Source organism: Stylophora pistillata, chromosome 1 (genome assembly GCF_964205215.1).
Source record: "Stylophora pistillata chromosome 1, jaStyPist1.2, whole genome shotgun sequence".
NCBI classification, from domain to species: Eukaryota; Metazoa; Cnidaria; class Anthozoa; order Scleractinia; family Pocilloporidae; genus Stylophora; species Stylophora pistillata.
Genome location: NC_142519.1, coordinates 6,360,951 through 6,377,267, shown reverse-complemented (window position 1 = coordinate 6,377,267; position 16,317 = coordinate 6,360,951). Strand labels below are relative to the sequence as shown.

At 36.4% G+C, this 16,317-nt stretch overlaps 2 protein-coding genes across 8 annotated transcripts in view; one reads left to right on the top strand and one right to left on the bottom strand.

Annotated features, from left to right (window-relative positions):
• Positions 1–556: 556 nt before the first annotated feature.
• Positions 557–6,243, bottom strand: LOC111335942 (uncharacterized). Of its 5 annotated transcripts, none has more exons than XR_015991502.1 (4): positions 6,146–6,243; positions 2,089–3,534; positions 1,442–1,525; positions 557–870 (listed from the first exon to the last, which is right to left on the bottom strand). XR_015991502.1 is itself a non-coding variant. In XM_088732551.1 (4 exons), the coding sequence occupies exons 1-4, from the start codon at positions 3,698–3,700 to the stop codon at positions 863–865; spliced, it is 339 nt and encodes a 112-aa protein (XP_088588677.1). In that variant the 5' UTR covers positions 3,701–3,810; the 3' UTR covers positions 557–862. The 5 variants fall into 5 exon arrangements, 2 of the variants coding, with proteins under 2 accessions (XP_088588677.1, XP_088588669.1); XR_015991501.1 differs by lacking the exon at positions 6,146–6,243 and adding an exon at positions 3,682–3,814; XR_015991500.1 differs by lacking the exon at positions 6,146–6,243 and adding an exon at positions 3,663–3,810.
• Positions 2,907–16,317, top strand: part of LOC111335937 (colorectal mutant cancer protein) — a 26,426-nt gene continuing 13,015 nt past the window's right edge. Inside the window, exons 1-2 of one of the 3 annotated variants that reach the window (XM_022941944.2) lie at positions 2,907–3,048; positions 8,892–9,234. In XM_022941944.2, coding sequence (XP_022797679.2) covers positions 2,954–3,048; positions 8,892–9,234 — 438 coding nt within the window. In that variant the 5' untranslated portion in view covers positions 2,907–2,953. Of the gene's footprint in view, positions 3,049–8,202; positions 8,623–8,891; positions 9,235–14,819; positions 14,850–16,317 lie in introns of those variants that run through there. The other 2 variants (XM_022941943.2, XM_088732505.1) reach the window with 2 other exon arrangements.

Here is a 16,317-nt window from a genome sequence, read left to right as displayed (position 1 = left end):
CTTTTCCTATCTTTGCTTTTGCTAGTTTCCTTAATCTAGTCTTTGTAGTTTTTGGCTTTAATTTTCTTTCGTTTGCCTCTTTAGTTCGTTTGTATTTCTTGTTTTATTTTTAGTGCTTAGCTTTTGCTTTGTTTGCTTAATTTTACTTTGCTCAGTTCTGATTTGCTTCGATTATGCGTATCTGGTGGGGAACCTATCTGACTTAAGCTAAAGCCTGCATTCGAGACTGTGAGACTGATTAAGGTGTCGGAGCTTTCTGTGGCTTGAACCGCCATGTTGCCCCTCTCTCCCCCTGAAAGGGAGCAGGTAGGTGAAGACATCCCCCTCCCCCCACTCCACTTTGAGAATTTCATCATGTCTCCCTGATAGTTCACTAGCACTCATTTATTTCCCCGGTGGAGAGGGGGCACCGTGAGAATAAAAAATCTACCCGGCCACACAATAACCCTGGCCGTGGTTTGAACTCGGATCTTTAATTAAAAGTTTGATCAGCTCGCAAACTATTAGGCGAATGCATCTTCAATCTTAACTCAAAAGACCTTGAGATATTTCTATATCAAGTTTTGATTGGTTTTAATAGAATCTGCACAGCACTAATCTATTCCAGTGTTTGACACTCCAGACCGCCATCTGCCGGTCTTTCTCGATCTTATCGCGTGATTATGAGCCCGCTGATACAACAAAAGGTAGGGCAGCAGTATATAACAAGATGGGCAGAAATTCGTAACCGTGACGATGATATTATCACACCCCACTCCGAAAAATCCTGTTTGCCTTCCCTGAACACTACGTGATATGTACGCTGTAGGAACCTTGATGAGGCCACACAAGAACACTGTGCTTTAACACTTAAGCAGTGCTTTCATTTTTCTGAAAAAATAAAAAGGAGAAAACAACAACATGGTCAACATATGACACGGATTGGACATTAAACTGTTTAATCATGTCGACGCGGAAAGATGCCTTCCCCAGTCAGAGAGTTTACAGGAACAAATGGAAATTAGGTCTCCCGGCTTACTAAATAAAAATCTGGTTGTCTAGTTTGCTCTTCTTGACCTTAAAGGACACTAATGATTTATTGAAGTCTTCAATAATTTTCCGTATGGCCGTCCCTTCAAACATTGAGACGTTAAAATATTTCTGGGTTATCCATAAAGTAAGTCCAAGGAGTACAGGAAAACGTTAAAATAGAAATAAAAATAAAAAACTCAAAGGAAAATTAAAGAATGTTTTGGATCTCCTTGAAGCCAAACCGAAATCCCTTTTGGATAATAGCGATCAGTGAGTTAGAATTTTCCACTTAGATAGCCTTTTTTACCCAACACAACCCATTTTAATAAATCAAATCCCTTAACAAAACCGTAAAATAGCCAAGAATCTCATATTTTCTCCTAACGCTAATGATCTTTCATTTACATTTTGTACCCGAAGACAACAGTACCTGATCCTGTCAAACGAAGGACACGCCCATCCTGTTTGTATTCTTGCCACCGGCGGAAATCTGTCATGACGTGCGTGCCATCACCTGAAAAGTTGAAGTGTTTTCATGTATTATCCGAAATTTCAATAGTTATTTATCACATGATGATTGACCACAAATTAAATCGCTGGCTGTTGAAATCGGTTGACCGCCGCTATTTCGATCTTTTGTCTAACTTTTTTGTAGGTACTCACAAGACAATCTTTTAACCTTGTAAATTTTGAAAGTGAGAAGTACGGAAATCGAAAAGGAAAGAAAGGAAAGCGGGAAGGCCTGAAACTCCCCCGCAGTTCAAAAAAGGAATTAAACAATCAGAAGCGAAGATTCAGGAGAATCAAAGGCATACGTGCATTTCCTCTTTCGTGACCAACAGTGGGTAAGAATTCAAACAAACTAACATGTAAGTCTCACGGGAATTTCGTTCGTGATGCTCGTGGCTGGGCTGGGAGCCTGGGCCTTGAGCGGCACGGGGATGTGATCGCGTGCGCCGTTAAAACTGCTGAAAGTCTTACAACTAGACAGGTACAAATTCAATAATCGAATAATTTATATCATAAATAAGGCATGCGCAACCGGATATACAAAAGTAAGCTATGCTTGTTATTTACCGTGAATTGACTGGACAGATAAGCTTATCAGCTGATTTGATAGTTACTCTTCGCCTTTCCTTGGCCAATCTGGTTTGGCTTCTAATTTTACATGAGCTTCGATAAGCGAGCGACGAAATGTCTGTGCTTGTAGTCCTGTCAATGAAGTCACTTGGAACTCGAAGAAACACAAAAGTAAATTTTTGAAACAAAATTAGAGTTTCCAGAATTTTTATTTTCATGGGATTAAAGATCAGTGATAATCGGTTTAAATCAAATTTTTTATTGAGAGCGATTTTCTCATAATCCTTTCTTGATAAAACTAACAATGCGGCGATACGAGAAAAGACAAAGCCCTTTGAGTGCGTTAAAAACGAATCTTCATTCTGAAGACTCGCATTTCACTGTGCAAAGGTGTGAAATATTCAACCTAACACATATTTCAACGACAAGAATAAAAGGGAAATTATCCAGAAGCCACAAAATTCAAAACGACAAAAGTATACGTTTACGGAACGTCTCTGGGTAAATCGTGACTTTATTTGCCTCCCGCGGATAAATCCCCAGAAATCCAATTTATTTGCGAGATGTTTGGCTCGTTTGAAGGTGTAAGTACCTTCAACTGAGAGGTTCGGTCATACTTAGACTACAACTATCACGGGCGGTTGAGGAAACTATTTGCACCTCTCCACAGCCAGCTGAGTGGCATATATTTATCACATGATGTGTATTACCTTATTGCTCTCTGTACCCGAGTTTCAGCCCTTCACTAGTGTGGTAACGGTAATGGTATTTGACGCATTGGCAAAGCTGGATCTAATAGCCTGATAATACATCTGCGAAATTTCTATATCGGATAAGTACATCACTGTGAAACTCCCATGCCATGAGTTCAAGAGTAGGGCAAGCAGTCGCCAGACTCAAATCGACTTTTTCGTGTGCTTCAGGCCGGACGGGTCGACCAAAGGCTTCGCAATCCAGGTATGAATATTTTATTGGATAGATTTGAGACTACGCTCGATGCAAACACAATCGGCAAAATCCACCAATGTTTTCGTTTAGTTTACTTTCATAACACAGATCTTCGGGGAAACTTGTAAAATGTCACTCACCCACAATAAATGCCAATGATTTCGTCAAAAGTTTATATAAACAACTGACGGACAGGCGATCAGTTACAATTTAAATGTTTCCATTCGCGAGCACATGAATCTTAACTCTCCTATTTGTTAATGAAGAATCGTTTTTATTCACTTACCTTTCTGCTCTTGCAAGTGCATTTGAGCAAACGAAACGAGATGTCTGTACAACATGGAATTTATTATACATAGCCAGTGGACCGATCTTCTTTTATGATACACTGTTTTGATCTTCACGATATGTCTTTCTTCGAAGAAATTTCGACAAAGCTGTTTAACCAAAGATTTAATCGCGGGATAATACCACCATGAAAACCAGCAATCTTTCCTATAGAAACAACCATAACAGTGTCAGTCGTCAGCAAGAAAAAAATGGACATCAGCAATTAAAATCATTATCGATCGAGGACCTGGCAAACTGTTAAAACTGTCGCAAATATAAAGTAATGAGCTTACAAATACACCATTTGTTTACGTTTTGTATTTCTCTGCATGATGCTTGTTAAATCACTCAGTAAGTTGGCGATTCAATTTCTTTTTTTTTTTTTTTTTCCTTCTGTATATGTTCCACGGAATGTATTTCACCAAGAAGAAGTATGAGTGGTTATTTTAAAAAAGACGGAAGGATTATGACGTCACGGATATTCCTGTCAGACCCTAACTTGAACTGTTGCGTAGGTTAGGAACTTGAGATTTCTCGAAATTCATCTAAGGTCTTTCCAGCTAATCTACTGGTAAAAATAGGAAAAATAACTGTGCAAGCAAAACTATAAAGTTCAAAAAAGGCGAGAAAAAAAATGGAAATGAAACAGATACAAAACAAAAAGAAAGAGAAACAATGACAACTTTGGTTCTGATCTTCAAAACACTCATGGCTTATGTTCGCACCTAAACGCATCATTTTAGAGAAAATTACCTTCCGAATTGCGTGAAGCTAACTGATGTGGTCTACTCAAATGAGCTAAGTTCTACTTTCTACTAAATCTTTTCCTTACTCTTAAAGCACATGCTTTTCAGTGAGACAATTCTTGTTTTCAATCATACCGTGCTCTGACGAGATTGAAGGAAAAAGCAAGAAATGAACCACATCACAGTCTGGGATTCGACTTCTTTCTGCTTTTACTTTGTTCCCAGTGTACTTTCATTGAATCTTAGAGGAAGTATGCACCAGAAATCAAGAGATTATAATCTCTTTCCGGAAACCGTTTGATTTTCATTATTCCACCATCATCTTATGTATCTGTGGGATGTATCTAAATATAGGATTCATAACTACGGTGCTTTAAGATTCCAAAGAGTAATTTTATCGTTTGAAATTGTCTCACTGAAATGTACCAAAATTCGATTGTGGACGACGCCACTGTTTAAAACTAACTTAGTAAGTTTGGTGCACTCGCAAAACCACGAAACACTTCTCACAAGAATGACTTTATTTGCAGCCCCTCGTTACTCTAACAGATCGCCAAAAAATTAACAGTGAATAAGTAAAAAGGCTAGATTGCTTTTGAAGATTCAAAAGGGCAGAGTCCGAAATCGAATTTTAAGCATATTTGAAGACAGTTTTCAAGAGGCTAGGTTACTATTTTAGAATTTCGAAAGGAAGTCAGCATATGCATTTTATTTTCTAGAGCATACCTTTTCTTAAGAACGCAACTGACACTGGGAACAAAGTCAGTAACTTTTAATCTGCTAACAATATCAACGATTGGCACTAAGTCCTTCTTTTTCTCTTTTTTTGCCTCACCGGAGACCGAAGAAAGATCGACTCCAAACCAGAGCGATCCATATCGTTTTAAATGAACAAAAGAAGCAGATTACAGTGCATAATCTTGTTGTATAAAGATGACATCTGCATACCAGACTGAATGACATAGTTGCTACTTCAAATTTCCGGTTCTTTCATGCACAGGCCAGCCTCTTTCCCGCTTTCCCCCTAAATTTACTGTCACAAATCTATACTCCGTAGTGGAGAGAAGCACAATGATAGAAAAGTACCTTCTCAATAACAAAACACAAAGACGAAATGGCCGATGCTATACCCCTAAAAGTCTTCGATAGGAGTACAGCGCATGCGCACTAAAGATTGTACTACGTATGATGCACGATCCTTCACAGTAGATAGCGCTATTTATGCAATAGCGAAAATCAGACCTGAAAAAAACCAGGCCTGTACGGGAGTCGAACCACTGACCTCTGCGATACTAGTGCAGCGCTCTACCAATTGAGCTAACAAGCCAACTGGGAGCAGGCCGTTAAGTTGATTCGTAATAAACCCGTGATGATAAATCAGATACAATGGATATATGAAGTTCATATATTTTGAATTGCGGTATTAAATACATATGATGCACGATCCTTCGCAGTAGATAGCGCTATTTATGCAATAGCGAAAATCAGACCTGAAAAAATTTTCGCTATTGTATAAATAGCGCTATCTACTGCGAAGGATCGTGCATCATACGTATTTAATACCGCAGTTCAAAATATGTGAACTTCATATATCCATTGTATCTAAAGATTGTACTGCTCTCGATCGTATGTGGGAAGGCTGAAAGTTTCTAAAGAAACTGTGGTGCTGCGTCGGTGGGGGGGTAACAAGGTAATTGGTTCTATCAACTAAGTTGAAATAGTAAATTGGCCACCGTAACGAATAAAAAAGCTGACGTTTCGAGCGTTAGCCCTTCGTCAGAGCGAATGGAAGAATTGTGGGAACGGCGTCTCGCTCCAGGTCTTCGTTGGAGCGCAAGTGAAAGGCCTAGTTAAGCTTGCAGAGCGAACTATTTCTGCAGAAAGCAAGAGAAAGGTTGATTTAGAATAGTATGGCTAAAAAACGAACCCACAAGGATTTAATTCGAGAGGTGTTTAACCACCTGTATTACTAATTATTCTCGATGCTTCCTACTAGTTTGATACGGTTTATTGAACGATGCTCGACTTACGCAATGTACTTGACAACAGGTAAACTTTCCTCAGCTCCAAGCTTGCATATTCTGCATAGCCAGACACTGAGTTAGACGTAGATACGTTATCGCTTGTGGATTTTAACGGCTTCTCTTAACCCAAATATTGACACCCTTAAAATGTCGTCTCTTGCTTTTGATGGATAACTGTCTCCATTCCGGAGCGACTCGCCGAACAGATCAATTATTAAACCAGCCCTTCGCTTCAACAATTTTGTAGCTAAATTTGGGAAACCCTCATATTAAAAGTGAAAGCTTGTGATATTTTCAGCCTGAACAAATCGCAAAGCACAAGTGACGATTTGACTTGGTGCTGAATCTTGCTCACATGTCTACCTGTTATTTCTCATTCAGCGAATACCTCACTTAATTGCCCTGTCATGCTTCAACTTGCACGAAGATGTTAAAAGGTTATTGAAGAAAACTGGAAAGTTTGCCGCTTCGGAGTTTAAAAAAAATGGTTTGACTAAATTTTGTATATTGTTACAGACCGTTACTCCACAAAGGGTGTTACTGCAATATTTTTGCACATTTCTTAGCCATACTGACTAACACGTGCAATCATGTAATAACGTTGGATTGCGTTACTAAATCTTAAAAACTGAAAAATCGTGACTTTCAAGGCTGGCTCCACTCATAACCATCTGAAGTGAAAAAATACCCTTCGAACAGAACCAAAAAAAGTAATCACGGTACTATTTTCTCTATTCTAAATGCTAAAAGCTGAGCGACTTTCGATTGTTTTTCTTTTGCCTTTCCTTTTCATTTTATCTATTGTGTCATTTGCTATATGAAAGGAAAAGGGTCTTTTTGCACCAGTCAGATATAATGTAGCGCAGTCTTCTATAACATAACACTTTGATTATGACAGGATAGATTTAATAGACTTTTTAAAGGTTTACACTATTCATAGTAATTCCAGGCTTCTCAAAACTTGGTTGAAATCTCATGTAATCGTGGCATGACTGCCCCGTGATATGGGATGTCACTCAGTTGTTCGTCTTATTTATTCGAGTTTTTACTCAATACAACTTCATTTTTCTCGCTGCTCAAAAGTGAAGTTTGCGTTTTCGTTAACGCTGAATCTTTCGAACGTTTCCATAGCATTTTCGTTTCTATTTAGTATAGGAAGGGAATATTTTTCTGCCAATGCCGGCCACAGTACCTTACGCTATTCCCCAATTGTTATTCACTCAGTATTGTCCCCTGACGATAGATAATCCTTATATCAGACGAAACATTAGAACCGTACTAAAAATAAAGAGCTCCCAAAAGATTGAGACAAATGTAACATTTACATGATGAGATATAAAGTTACTAAAAAATAGTTAAAATAACACACGAGCCGGTTCTAATCATATCGATAATCCCCATTACGGTAAACGCTTCAGAATTGTAATAAATTGTTTTAAAGACCTCATTTTAAAGGTTAACGCGGAGATATACATAAGAGGAGAATTACATAGTTCAAGCAGTTTCAATTCCTCGATCAAGACAAAAGCTCGGTTTTTTCTTTTTTTAGAGTTCAAAACTATTTTTCTTTTGTATCTAAGATGAAAAACTAACAAATATGAGGACTTTAATTACCAAAATGTTAAGTCCTCATAGAAATTACGAAAGACCATCTATTAATGAGGCTGTTTTGTTTACACAAACTGAAAAGACAAACAAAAAAAAAACTTTCAGTTAACCCTAATCGCGAGTATTGTTTCATATTAATTGTGCTGGCAGAAGGTATGAATTATTTTAATCTAAATAAAGATAAAGGAAACTTGTTTGAAAGAAACCAGCTGATTTCATTCATAAATAGACAAGTATTACTGTGTTCCGAAATAATTGGAAACATGGTGGCTTCCTCTACGCAAACAATAAACCCCATCGCGGGTAGGGACAGAAGATGATTTGCCCTTTTTACTACATGTAACGGAAAATTACTCTATTGATGAGACGTCATATTTCTCGAGATTTCAGAAAGTAGTATTTGAGATAATTAATTGATGACTTGGTCACTTTTTTGGAGTTATGTATCAAGAAGGAGAAATTTCAGCGTACGGATATACAAGTGATAGAAGCCTCATGCCTACCCCGTAAAGTAGGAAAAAACACCGAACCATGCCGTGAGCTAAGTAACCAATCATCCTCCAACATCCCGCCATTCAGAAAAGTTCACCGCCATTAACTACAAAGGGTTTTTTCGATGTTGTCGCCATTTATGTATCACTAGTCAGTAATCAATGGGTTAGATCACCCCCAGAGCTTGACAAAGATTCGAAGAAAAGTTTAACTGAAGTGAAAGTGAAAAGAATTCGCCAAGATATTATGAGCGACAACGAGAATGGTTTGTCCGTTTCAATTTCGTCGGCGAGTTCGAGGCGAACTTCGACGGAAAGTTTAGAGGAGAGCATTCGAAAGATTCTAAGTACAAGTGACGGTCGGCTCAATGGCTTTCTTGAAAGGTATGCCGTTACGTCTGAAGGATGTTAAGTCTTCAAATTCTTGTTCATTTGAGCTTAATCACGCGGGTAACTTGTGTTAGTGTGGTTAGGTTTCGGGTCAGTGCATTTCAGGTTTTCGTGACACCCAAATTTAACGACTTATTTCAAACAGCATAACATTGTCTTGTATACTTGTCACATTAGATTTTGTTTAATCATTTTACCACCGTTCGGTGGCTTACCGGGGGTTTATTTATGTTCATGTTGTGTCTGTTTTGAATTGTTCGCAGTCCCGATCTTTCGTTAACATGTAAGCAACTTGGACTGGAGGACAACAGCGTTCGAGAAATCATTTCACAATTGGGAACTGAGAAGAACGATGGACTAGTTTCTTTGGAAAATCTACGACAGCACGTTGCGAAAGGCCATGAAAAATCAAAAGTGACAGAAAATAACACCATCGACGAAATGAGTGCAAAGAAATTGAACGACAAGACAAGCGGTAAAGAAAGCTGGGAAATAGATAGCGGTGCTCATGATTTGAACGGCGATCCCACTCTACAACAAATCATGTCTGTGGCAAATTCAAAGGGACAGTCCCGTTCAAGTAACTTCTTGGAGCTAGCAAATACGGTGAGTCAGCTTTTAAGTGTTTTTGTATAGTCATGTGAAGTTTATACAATAAAAAAACGACCTGCTTTGCGGGTGTGAAAATTTAGATCGCATGGCTGGTCGTAAGAGTACTTTGATAGTTTCCGGAATCTTCATGGGTGCCGCCGAAACACACGACTTCCCGTGGGATTGCTACTCGAAATCGTGATCTTTTCGATTGCACTCTAGACTTTGCCTCTTTTAATGTTGTACATGTTAATGGAAGCATAAAAATTGAAAAATAAGTTAGGTGCTACAGTTTATACATGTTTGTTTAAGTGTTTTGTAATAGATATTTCGGGTTATCATTCTTCACAAATCAGCTTTACGTTCGTCGGTGACTTCTTCCAAACGTAATGACTCATAACTTGGATTTATCGCAAATGAAATCTTTCAACAGCTGTGACATCTTTTTTCGTATTGTAGTAGCGAATTATTTTCTTGCTGTGAGCATGATTTGCGTTCTTATTAATCGAAATCATACCATCTTTGAACTAATAATGGATTTCTGAAATGCCCAGCTAATAAGCTGCCTGTATATTTTATTTGATCGTCGATTTGTGTTTTTTTTTTTCATTCCATGGATCAAGTTTGTCTGCCATGTGAAATCGATTCGCTAAATTACAATATTCCTGTTAATTTTTTTTATCCGAAGAGGTTCTCGTTTTTAAGTGGACAATGAACCATTCCCATACACAGGAAAATCAACTATGACGTTCATTAAATTAGCGAAGAATCAAACGCATAATCACTAAAGCTCTTTTTAACATATTTTGGATTTCAAAGTCTCTGAAAATTTTCGATCGTTAAAGCCTCAGTTACGGCAAAATTGAGTATAAATTAAACGGCGAAATGAACTTAATCATTTATTTTGATGTTTCAACCCCAATGTTCGAAGTTAGCACGTGTATGTTTTTGGATAAACATCGAAACGACAGACAGCTAATATTCGGAAAACAGCGGACAACAAATCAGGCGGCAATGAGTGAATAACGTTTTGTAGATAAATCGACCGAAAGGACGGGCCTTGTGATTATGGCAAATTATATCAGACTAAACAAAGAAATTTCGTAAAATTACCGCTATCTATAGTCTAATCGCGAATATTTGCCAGCAGCAACTTGTGCCTTCCATCACAATTAGGTATAATTAGTTTTAGGCGATGTCTTTGTCGAAAGAGAATTGTTAAATCTCTCACAGCTGGGATAAAGGTTTGGTTGATGTGGCAAGAGATGTTGTTTGAGATTGAGGCCCCCTCTATGAAATTTATTCACTCGTTTTACTTTCTTATCAGTAACTTTGTGATGTTATAGTTTAAATGTAAGCGTAAATAAAAGCTTGTCATGAGTTCCATGCCACATCACTTGTGACAGACGATAACTTGACCTCATATCATAAGACACATTAACTTAGAAATTTATGAATCAGTAATGCCACAGAAACAAAACAACTGCAGAGTCATTGTCAGTCAGGGTTTGGTTTTCCTGAAAGAGTTATAATTTGCTATTTATGTGACGTCCTTCAAAACCACAAGACAAATTTAGTGGTTAATGATAGCTCATTTCAGAAGTCCAATATTTGGTACATGTTACGTATCCGGTGTTCAGGATTTAAGGCAATATAATTTAAAAGGAGGGATGCACATAGATTTTACATAAACATGTAATTTTAGCGGCAGATAAATTTGGTGCAATTTTGCTAATGACGACACCTATTGTATGAGAAACCAATGCCAATTTCTGAATTAAACATGTTACTTTAAAACCACCTGCTGCTCTGATCTGTCCCTTCCTGATTTAATGTATGGTTCAATTAGGGTTAAAATGATCTTTCAGTATTTGCCGTTGATCATTGCATAGTTGAAGTGCCAACCTCCCTTTCTTTTCTTTTCTCATCACATTTGGGGTTCCTCGTTCTACATTTGTATCCATAGTTGCCTGTCTAGAGGAGTATTGTAGTTGTTGTATTCAAATGGCATGCCAGAGAGTATTTGTATATATGAATGTTTGCTTTTTCATCAGAGGTTTAAACTTTTAATGAGTCATCAGTGCTTTTGATAATTGGCTGAATGTATTCAACATAGCAGCATTTTATCCCACCGGGGCATGCAGGGCTCAATACTAACTTTTCAACTTACTAGCCAAGTGGCTAATGACATTTTAGATGTTATGACAATTTTAGTTTGTTTACTCGCTAAACTGGCTTGTGGAAATTGAAAACTACTAGCCAAAACTGAATTTCTTCTAGCCTGTGGCTAGTGGGCTACAGTTAGTGTCAAGCCCTGGACATGGTTTGCTGATTTCCAATGTGGTGTGTTCAAAATAATCAGCTGTGAGAAATTATTGAAAATCCAAAGTAAAAAAACTTTAATTTTATATCAGTGACTCACAAGAAGACTGTTATTTTTCCTAAAGACTCACCTTCATCTTCATGTTTATGCACTTGAATTTATGTTTCTGCATAAGAAATTATATGAGAGTGTCCATTTTTTTTTTCCGATGCACTGAAATTATTTTGGAACTAGGTGAAGACATGTAGCTATATATTAAGTAATAAGGTTGTTTAAAAAGTGATGTCGCAAATAGTTTTACATTTTTGATGCAAAGAAAATTTATCATGTGGAAAATTGTGATATTTTGATATTCTATTTCACACAATAGACATGATTTTAAGGCTCTGTGGAAAACGCTTTCACAGACTCCATTTTTTTTATTTCCCAGTCTCTTCTTGAGTTCTATAATGTAATGCTGAATTTGAATGTATAATTTATTTCTTGTGCAATGTAAACTCTTCATCAGTTTTTCATACAACTTACATCTTTGTAAAAGTGCAAAAACCCCTACTCCCTCCTGCAGTGTGACATACAGGGCTAAAATAATCAAGGTAAGAGGGACTGTCTGCATTCCTCCCCACCAACCCACCTTCAAGCTCTGTCAGACAGACTTTTGAGGTCAAAAAATTAATGAAAATGTAATGCATCATAAAAGTGCAGATTAATTACAGTTTACAATATCACCCCTGAATCACACATTAAAGTTACAAGAATAAAAGAAATGATCACCGATCTAAGAAGCTCTTGATTATTCAGCAAATTCTCCTTGTCAACACCTTAGGAAATGTATAGAGAACAGTATGGAGAATATGCATACTGATGTTAGGGTGTGAAGAGTTAACTATAGTTAAATTAGGAACAGTGAAATAAAATTGGTGGCATAATTGAACCAGATCAATACTTGTACTAGACTTGCTGGTAGTATTTAACAATAATTCCACAAGCGCACGTTGGATATGAGATGATAGATAGCCAACGAGGCGCGTAGTGCCGAGTTGGTTATCTATCATCTCATGTCCAACAAGCGCGAGTGGAATAGTTGTTTTATTAAAAATGCCCCTAAGATATTAGACAAATCTTACCAAATCTTACTTTTTTTAGCTCCCTTTTAATTTTTAGCTGATGCTTATGCTTACCATATTTGTAGATTATGGTATATTGGCTCATATACCATAATGGCTAAGCCAATAAAAAGTCTTGAATTGCATTATCCAATGATCCAGTTATTAATAAAATATGATATCTACGGGAGATGACAAAATGTGGAGCCCTACTCTATAGAGTACCGTATGAAGTACCTAAGTGGAGTACCCCTAAAAATTAGGTACTGGTCAAATAAAGTACTTTATAAACATAGTGAATAATTTAGATGTACATATCGTAATGTATTTTGAGCTTGCCAGCTCTCTGAATGTCACAGTTCGATACATGCCATGAATTGACCACCATCTTGAATTTAACACTAAACTGCTGGTCACTTAAACGGAAGGCTTAAGTGTAATCCATGAACATTTTCTTTAATAGGCCGATTACTGTCTATATTTATGATCTTTAAGAGGCCAAAAGTACGGATACCCTTCATTCGGCAACAGGTTTTACATCTTTCAAAATACCTGTTTATGTATGGTGTCTGTAAGAGGTGTGGCACTCAAACTATTAACAAAAGACCTCATGAGTTTCTTAATTGTGTGAAGTGATGAGGATAAAAGCTAGGACTTAAAAAAAGTAATCCATGGGTTTAAACTGACCTTCTCTTCACCTATTTGTTTGTGGCGTAATAAAATTGGGATATGTAACGAAACAAACCAAAACAAAAAAAAAAAACAGATGGGTCAGCAAATACATCCAAGTGGGTAGTTGATTTGGAAAATGCAGTAAGCTTAAATATTTTACCTCATGCAGAACTCAAAACATTAGGTTTTGTTCATCATATGGAGTTTTTTATCTTCTGGTCAAAGGAATCATTACACTGTGGTAAAACCAAAATGGAGGAACCAGTAAAACTGAGAGCCCCTTGCCCCCAAAAAAACTAGACGTATTGAACTGTGACAATCAGAGTGCTGGGAAGGTCAAGATATATTAAGATACATACATTTGAATGATTTACCATGTTTATAAAGTATTTTACTTGACCAATACATTATTTTTAGGGCTACTCCATTTAGGTACTTGATAGGGTACTCCATGGAGTAGGGTTCCACATTTTGCCATTTCCTGTAAATGTCATATTATACTACCGGTAAGTCTAGTAATTTTAATAAGCCAACTTTTTCATTCATTTAGCATTTTCTTGAAATATTGTAATCAGATTATACCACATTTGTCTCATTGCATGTTTTTATCATAAGTTATTGAACTAGCTGACCATCTTACCGAAAAAACCTGCTCTGATTCAATTTCATTTGGTAAATACACATTCAAAGATCAGAATCATAGTTTTTGTATTAGCTTCTCTCTGATAGAACATTAAAATCTTATGAATCAACAATAATTAGTAAATATGCAGAAAGGCCCTTAATGTTCTAGTAAATTCAGAAGGAAGTGATTTTTCTTTCATCATTTTTGTCACTGTATTCAAATTCAGTATAAAGAGTTAAGTTGCAGGATAAACCCTGAGGGAAAAAAAAGGAAATTTTCTTGAAATGAAATTTCTTTTTTCTTTTTCTTAAACCTGGATGGTATATGTGACATATTTAACATATATGTACAGTTGTATGCACTTATCTTTATTTATTTTTATCACAACTGATATTCTTCTTAAAAAACAAATGTTTTCACCTGATCACTAATTGAAAAATGTGCATTATTTATTACATTTCTAAAGTCTTAGCATGTCATAGTGGTTGAGGATGAAATGAAATTTTAAATTATGATTTACAGCTAAATAATGTTATTCTTCTTTTCATCTTTTCTGCTATTTTGTGATGAAAAAAAATAAATAAAACAAAGATTTGTAACTTCAGCTAAAGCAAATTTTCCTACAGTAAATTGATTCTGCTTTCAATATAATGGAGTGGTGAATTAATATATTTAGCAGAACTTTTGTGAAATCTACTGGCTAATGAAGCTTATTGTATTGAATTAAGTATTCCATTTTATTCATTGTATGTCAGTGCTAATTTTTCTAGTGGTTAAGTACCTCATGAATTTGTCTGGTGGCAGTACAATTTCATGGGAAAGAATATGTGGTTTATTTCATGAGAGGAGAGCAAACAATGAGGGAGTTTCTGGGCTAGATTGAAGTCAAAAAATGCATAAGATCAAGGTACAGAATTTTAAAGATTAATTATTTAATATGAAGAATATTTCTGTAAAGGGAAATTTCTTGTAAGACAGTGAAAATCTTGACATGTTTCAGTGCTTTTGTTGGCAATTTTTTTGTCACCATGTAGACAGCAATTATTAATAATGTTAGATGTTAGAATTCTAACATAAACACTGCTACTAACATAAAGGTTATCAATTCATAATGGTTTGAAGGTCACAAAATGAATGTTAATATCTTCAAGAATTTATCTTTTAAAGAGAACATGAGGGAAGAAAGTCTGGATGCCAAACAAAAGCAAGAAAGTCTTGCATACAATGTATATCAGAAGGCATGAGATCTAGACAGGTTTTTTACATTTTATTTCCAAGTCAACAATTTTAAAAGCTCTGTATTTACATATCAACAGTTATTCTTACTAAGGGTTCTTAGGTTGATATTGCATTTTGTTTTTCTATCTACATGTTAAATTGCCATTTAGAGACACACTGCTCTTTGAAAGTTATGTAGAAATTAATGGTAAGAGTAAATCATGTCAGCTGTAGACTGTGGCTCTACAATGAAACAAGAATCACTACAGTGTTGTCACAGTGATTTTTAAACAAAATACCTGGGGCGCAATGAGATTCTGCCTTGCAAGTACAGTGCACAGCACAAGTTTTCAAAACAAAGCCTGTTGTTAAGACAAGCAGTATTAAGGAGTTCTTTAACCTGGCGAACATGCGTGTACATAACTGCACATTAGACAAACTCACATTTCTGCTGAAGCTCATCGTGGTTTCTGTAGGATAATGTAATGGGAAATACTCAAGTGTACCCATATACACTTCTGGGTCAAGAAAGACTTAACTTAAGTTGGCCTTGGTTTGAACCAGACCCTTTTGGCATAAAATCCATTACAGTAATTATTAGATAATTTTTTCTTACTTCATAATCAAAACCCTGATTGATACATGCATTTTATTTTTTCCAATGATATCATTCTAAGAACTCTTAAGATAACTAGAATAACCATGCACTACACTGATATTTATCAAGAAGTGTGTGGTCCCAGTGAAGAACTGGGTCTAGTGGTGAATGCAACTTGTTATTGGAAAATTGGTGAATAGTTGAAAACATTTGCTCCAATCATCTGAAATTGGTTTTCATGTTGAGTGTGTCAACATTTCTTTTAAAGTAGCCCTGTGGATGGACCTGTGGATAGGTTAAGGGAGGAGGGGATAGTTCAGGGGGCCAATGCTGTTCCAAGATGAAAAATTGAACTTGGTTTTAATTTATCTTGTATAAGGCAGGTATGGTTTGAAATCTTGTTGCACTTTTTTTTTACTGTAAGCTAAAGGAGACATTACGGTAAAGAAAACAGTTAGAGTCTTTGGGAAGCCATAACACCCTCGTCAGATATTTGCTTAAATTGGCTTAACTTAATCAGCTTTTGATCCACATGGATCTAATGAATTCTGACAGTTTT

Bases quoted from the DNA above. Each gene is read 5' to 3' on its own strand.
- LOC111335942 (XM_088732543.1), bottom strand. From the start codon at position 3,700: ATGCAGAGAAATACAAAACGTAAACAAATGGTGTATTT. The intron at 3,535-3,662 runs GTAAGCTCATTA...TTGTTTCTATAG, and splicing joins CGTAAACAAATGGTGTATTT to GAAAGATTGCTGGTTTTCAT. The intron at 2,246-3,325 runs GTAAGTGAATAA...TGTTTCTTCGAG, and splicing joins GCACTTGCAAGAGCAGAAAG to TTCCAAGTGACTTCATTGAC.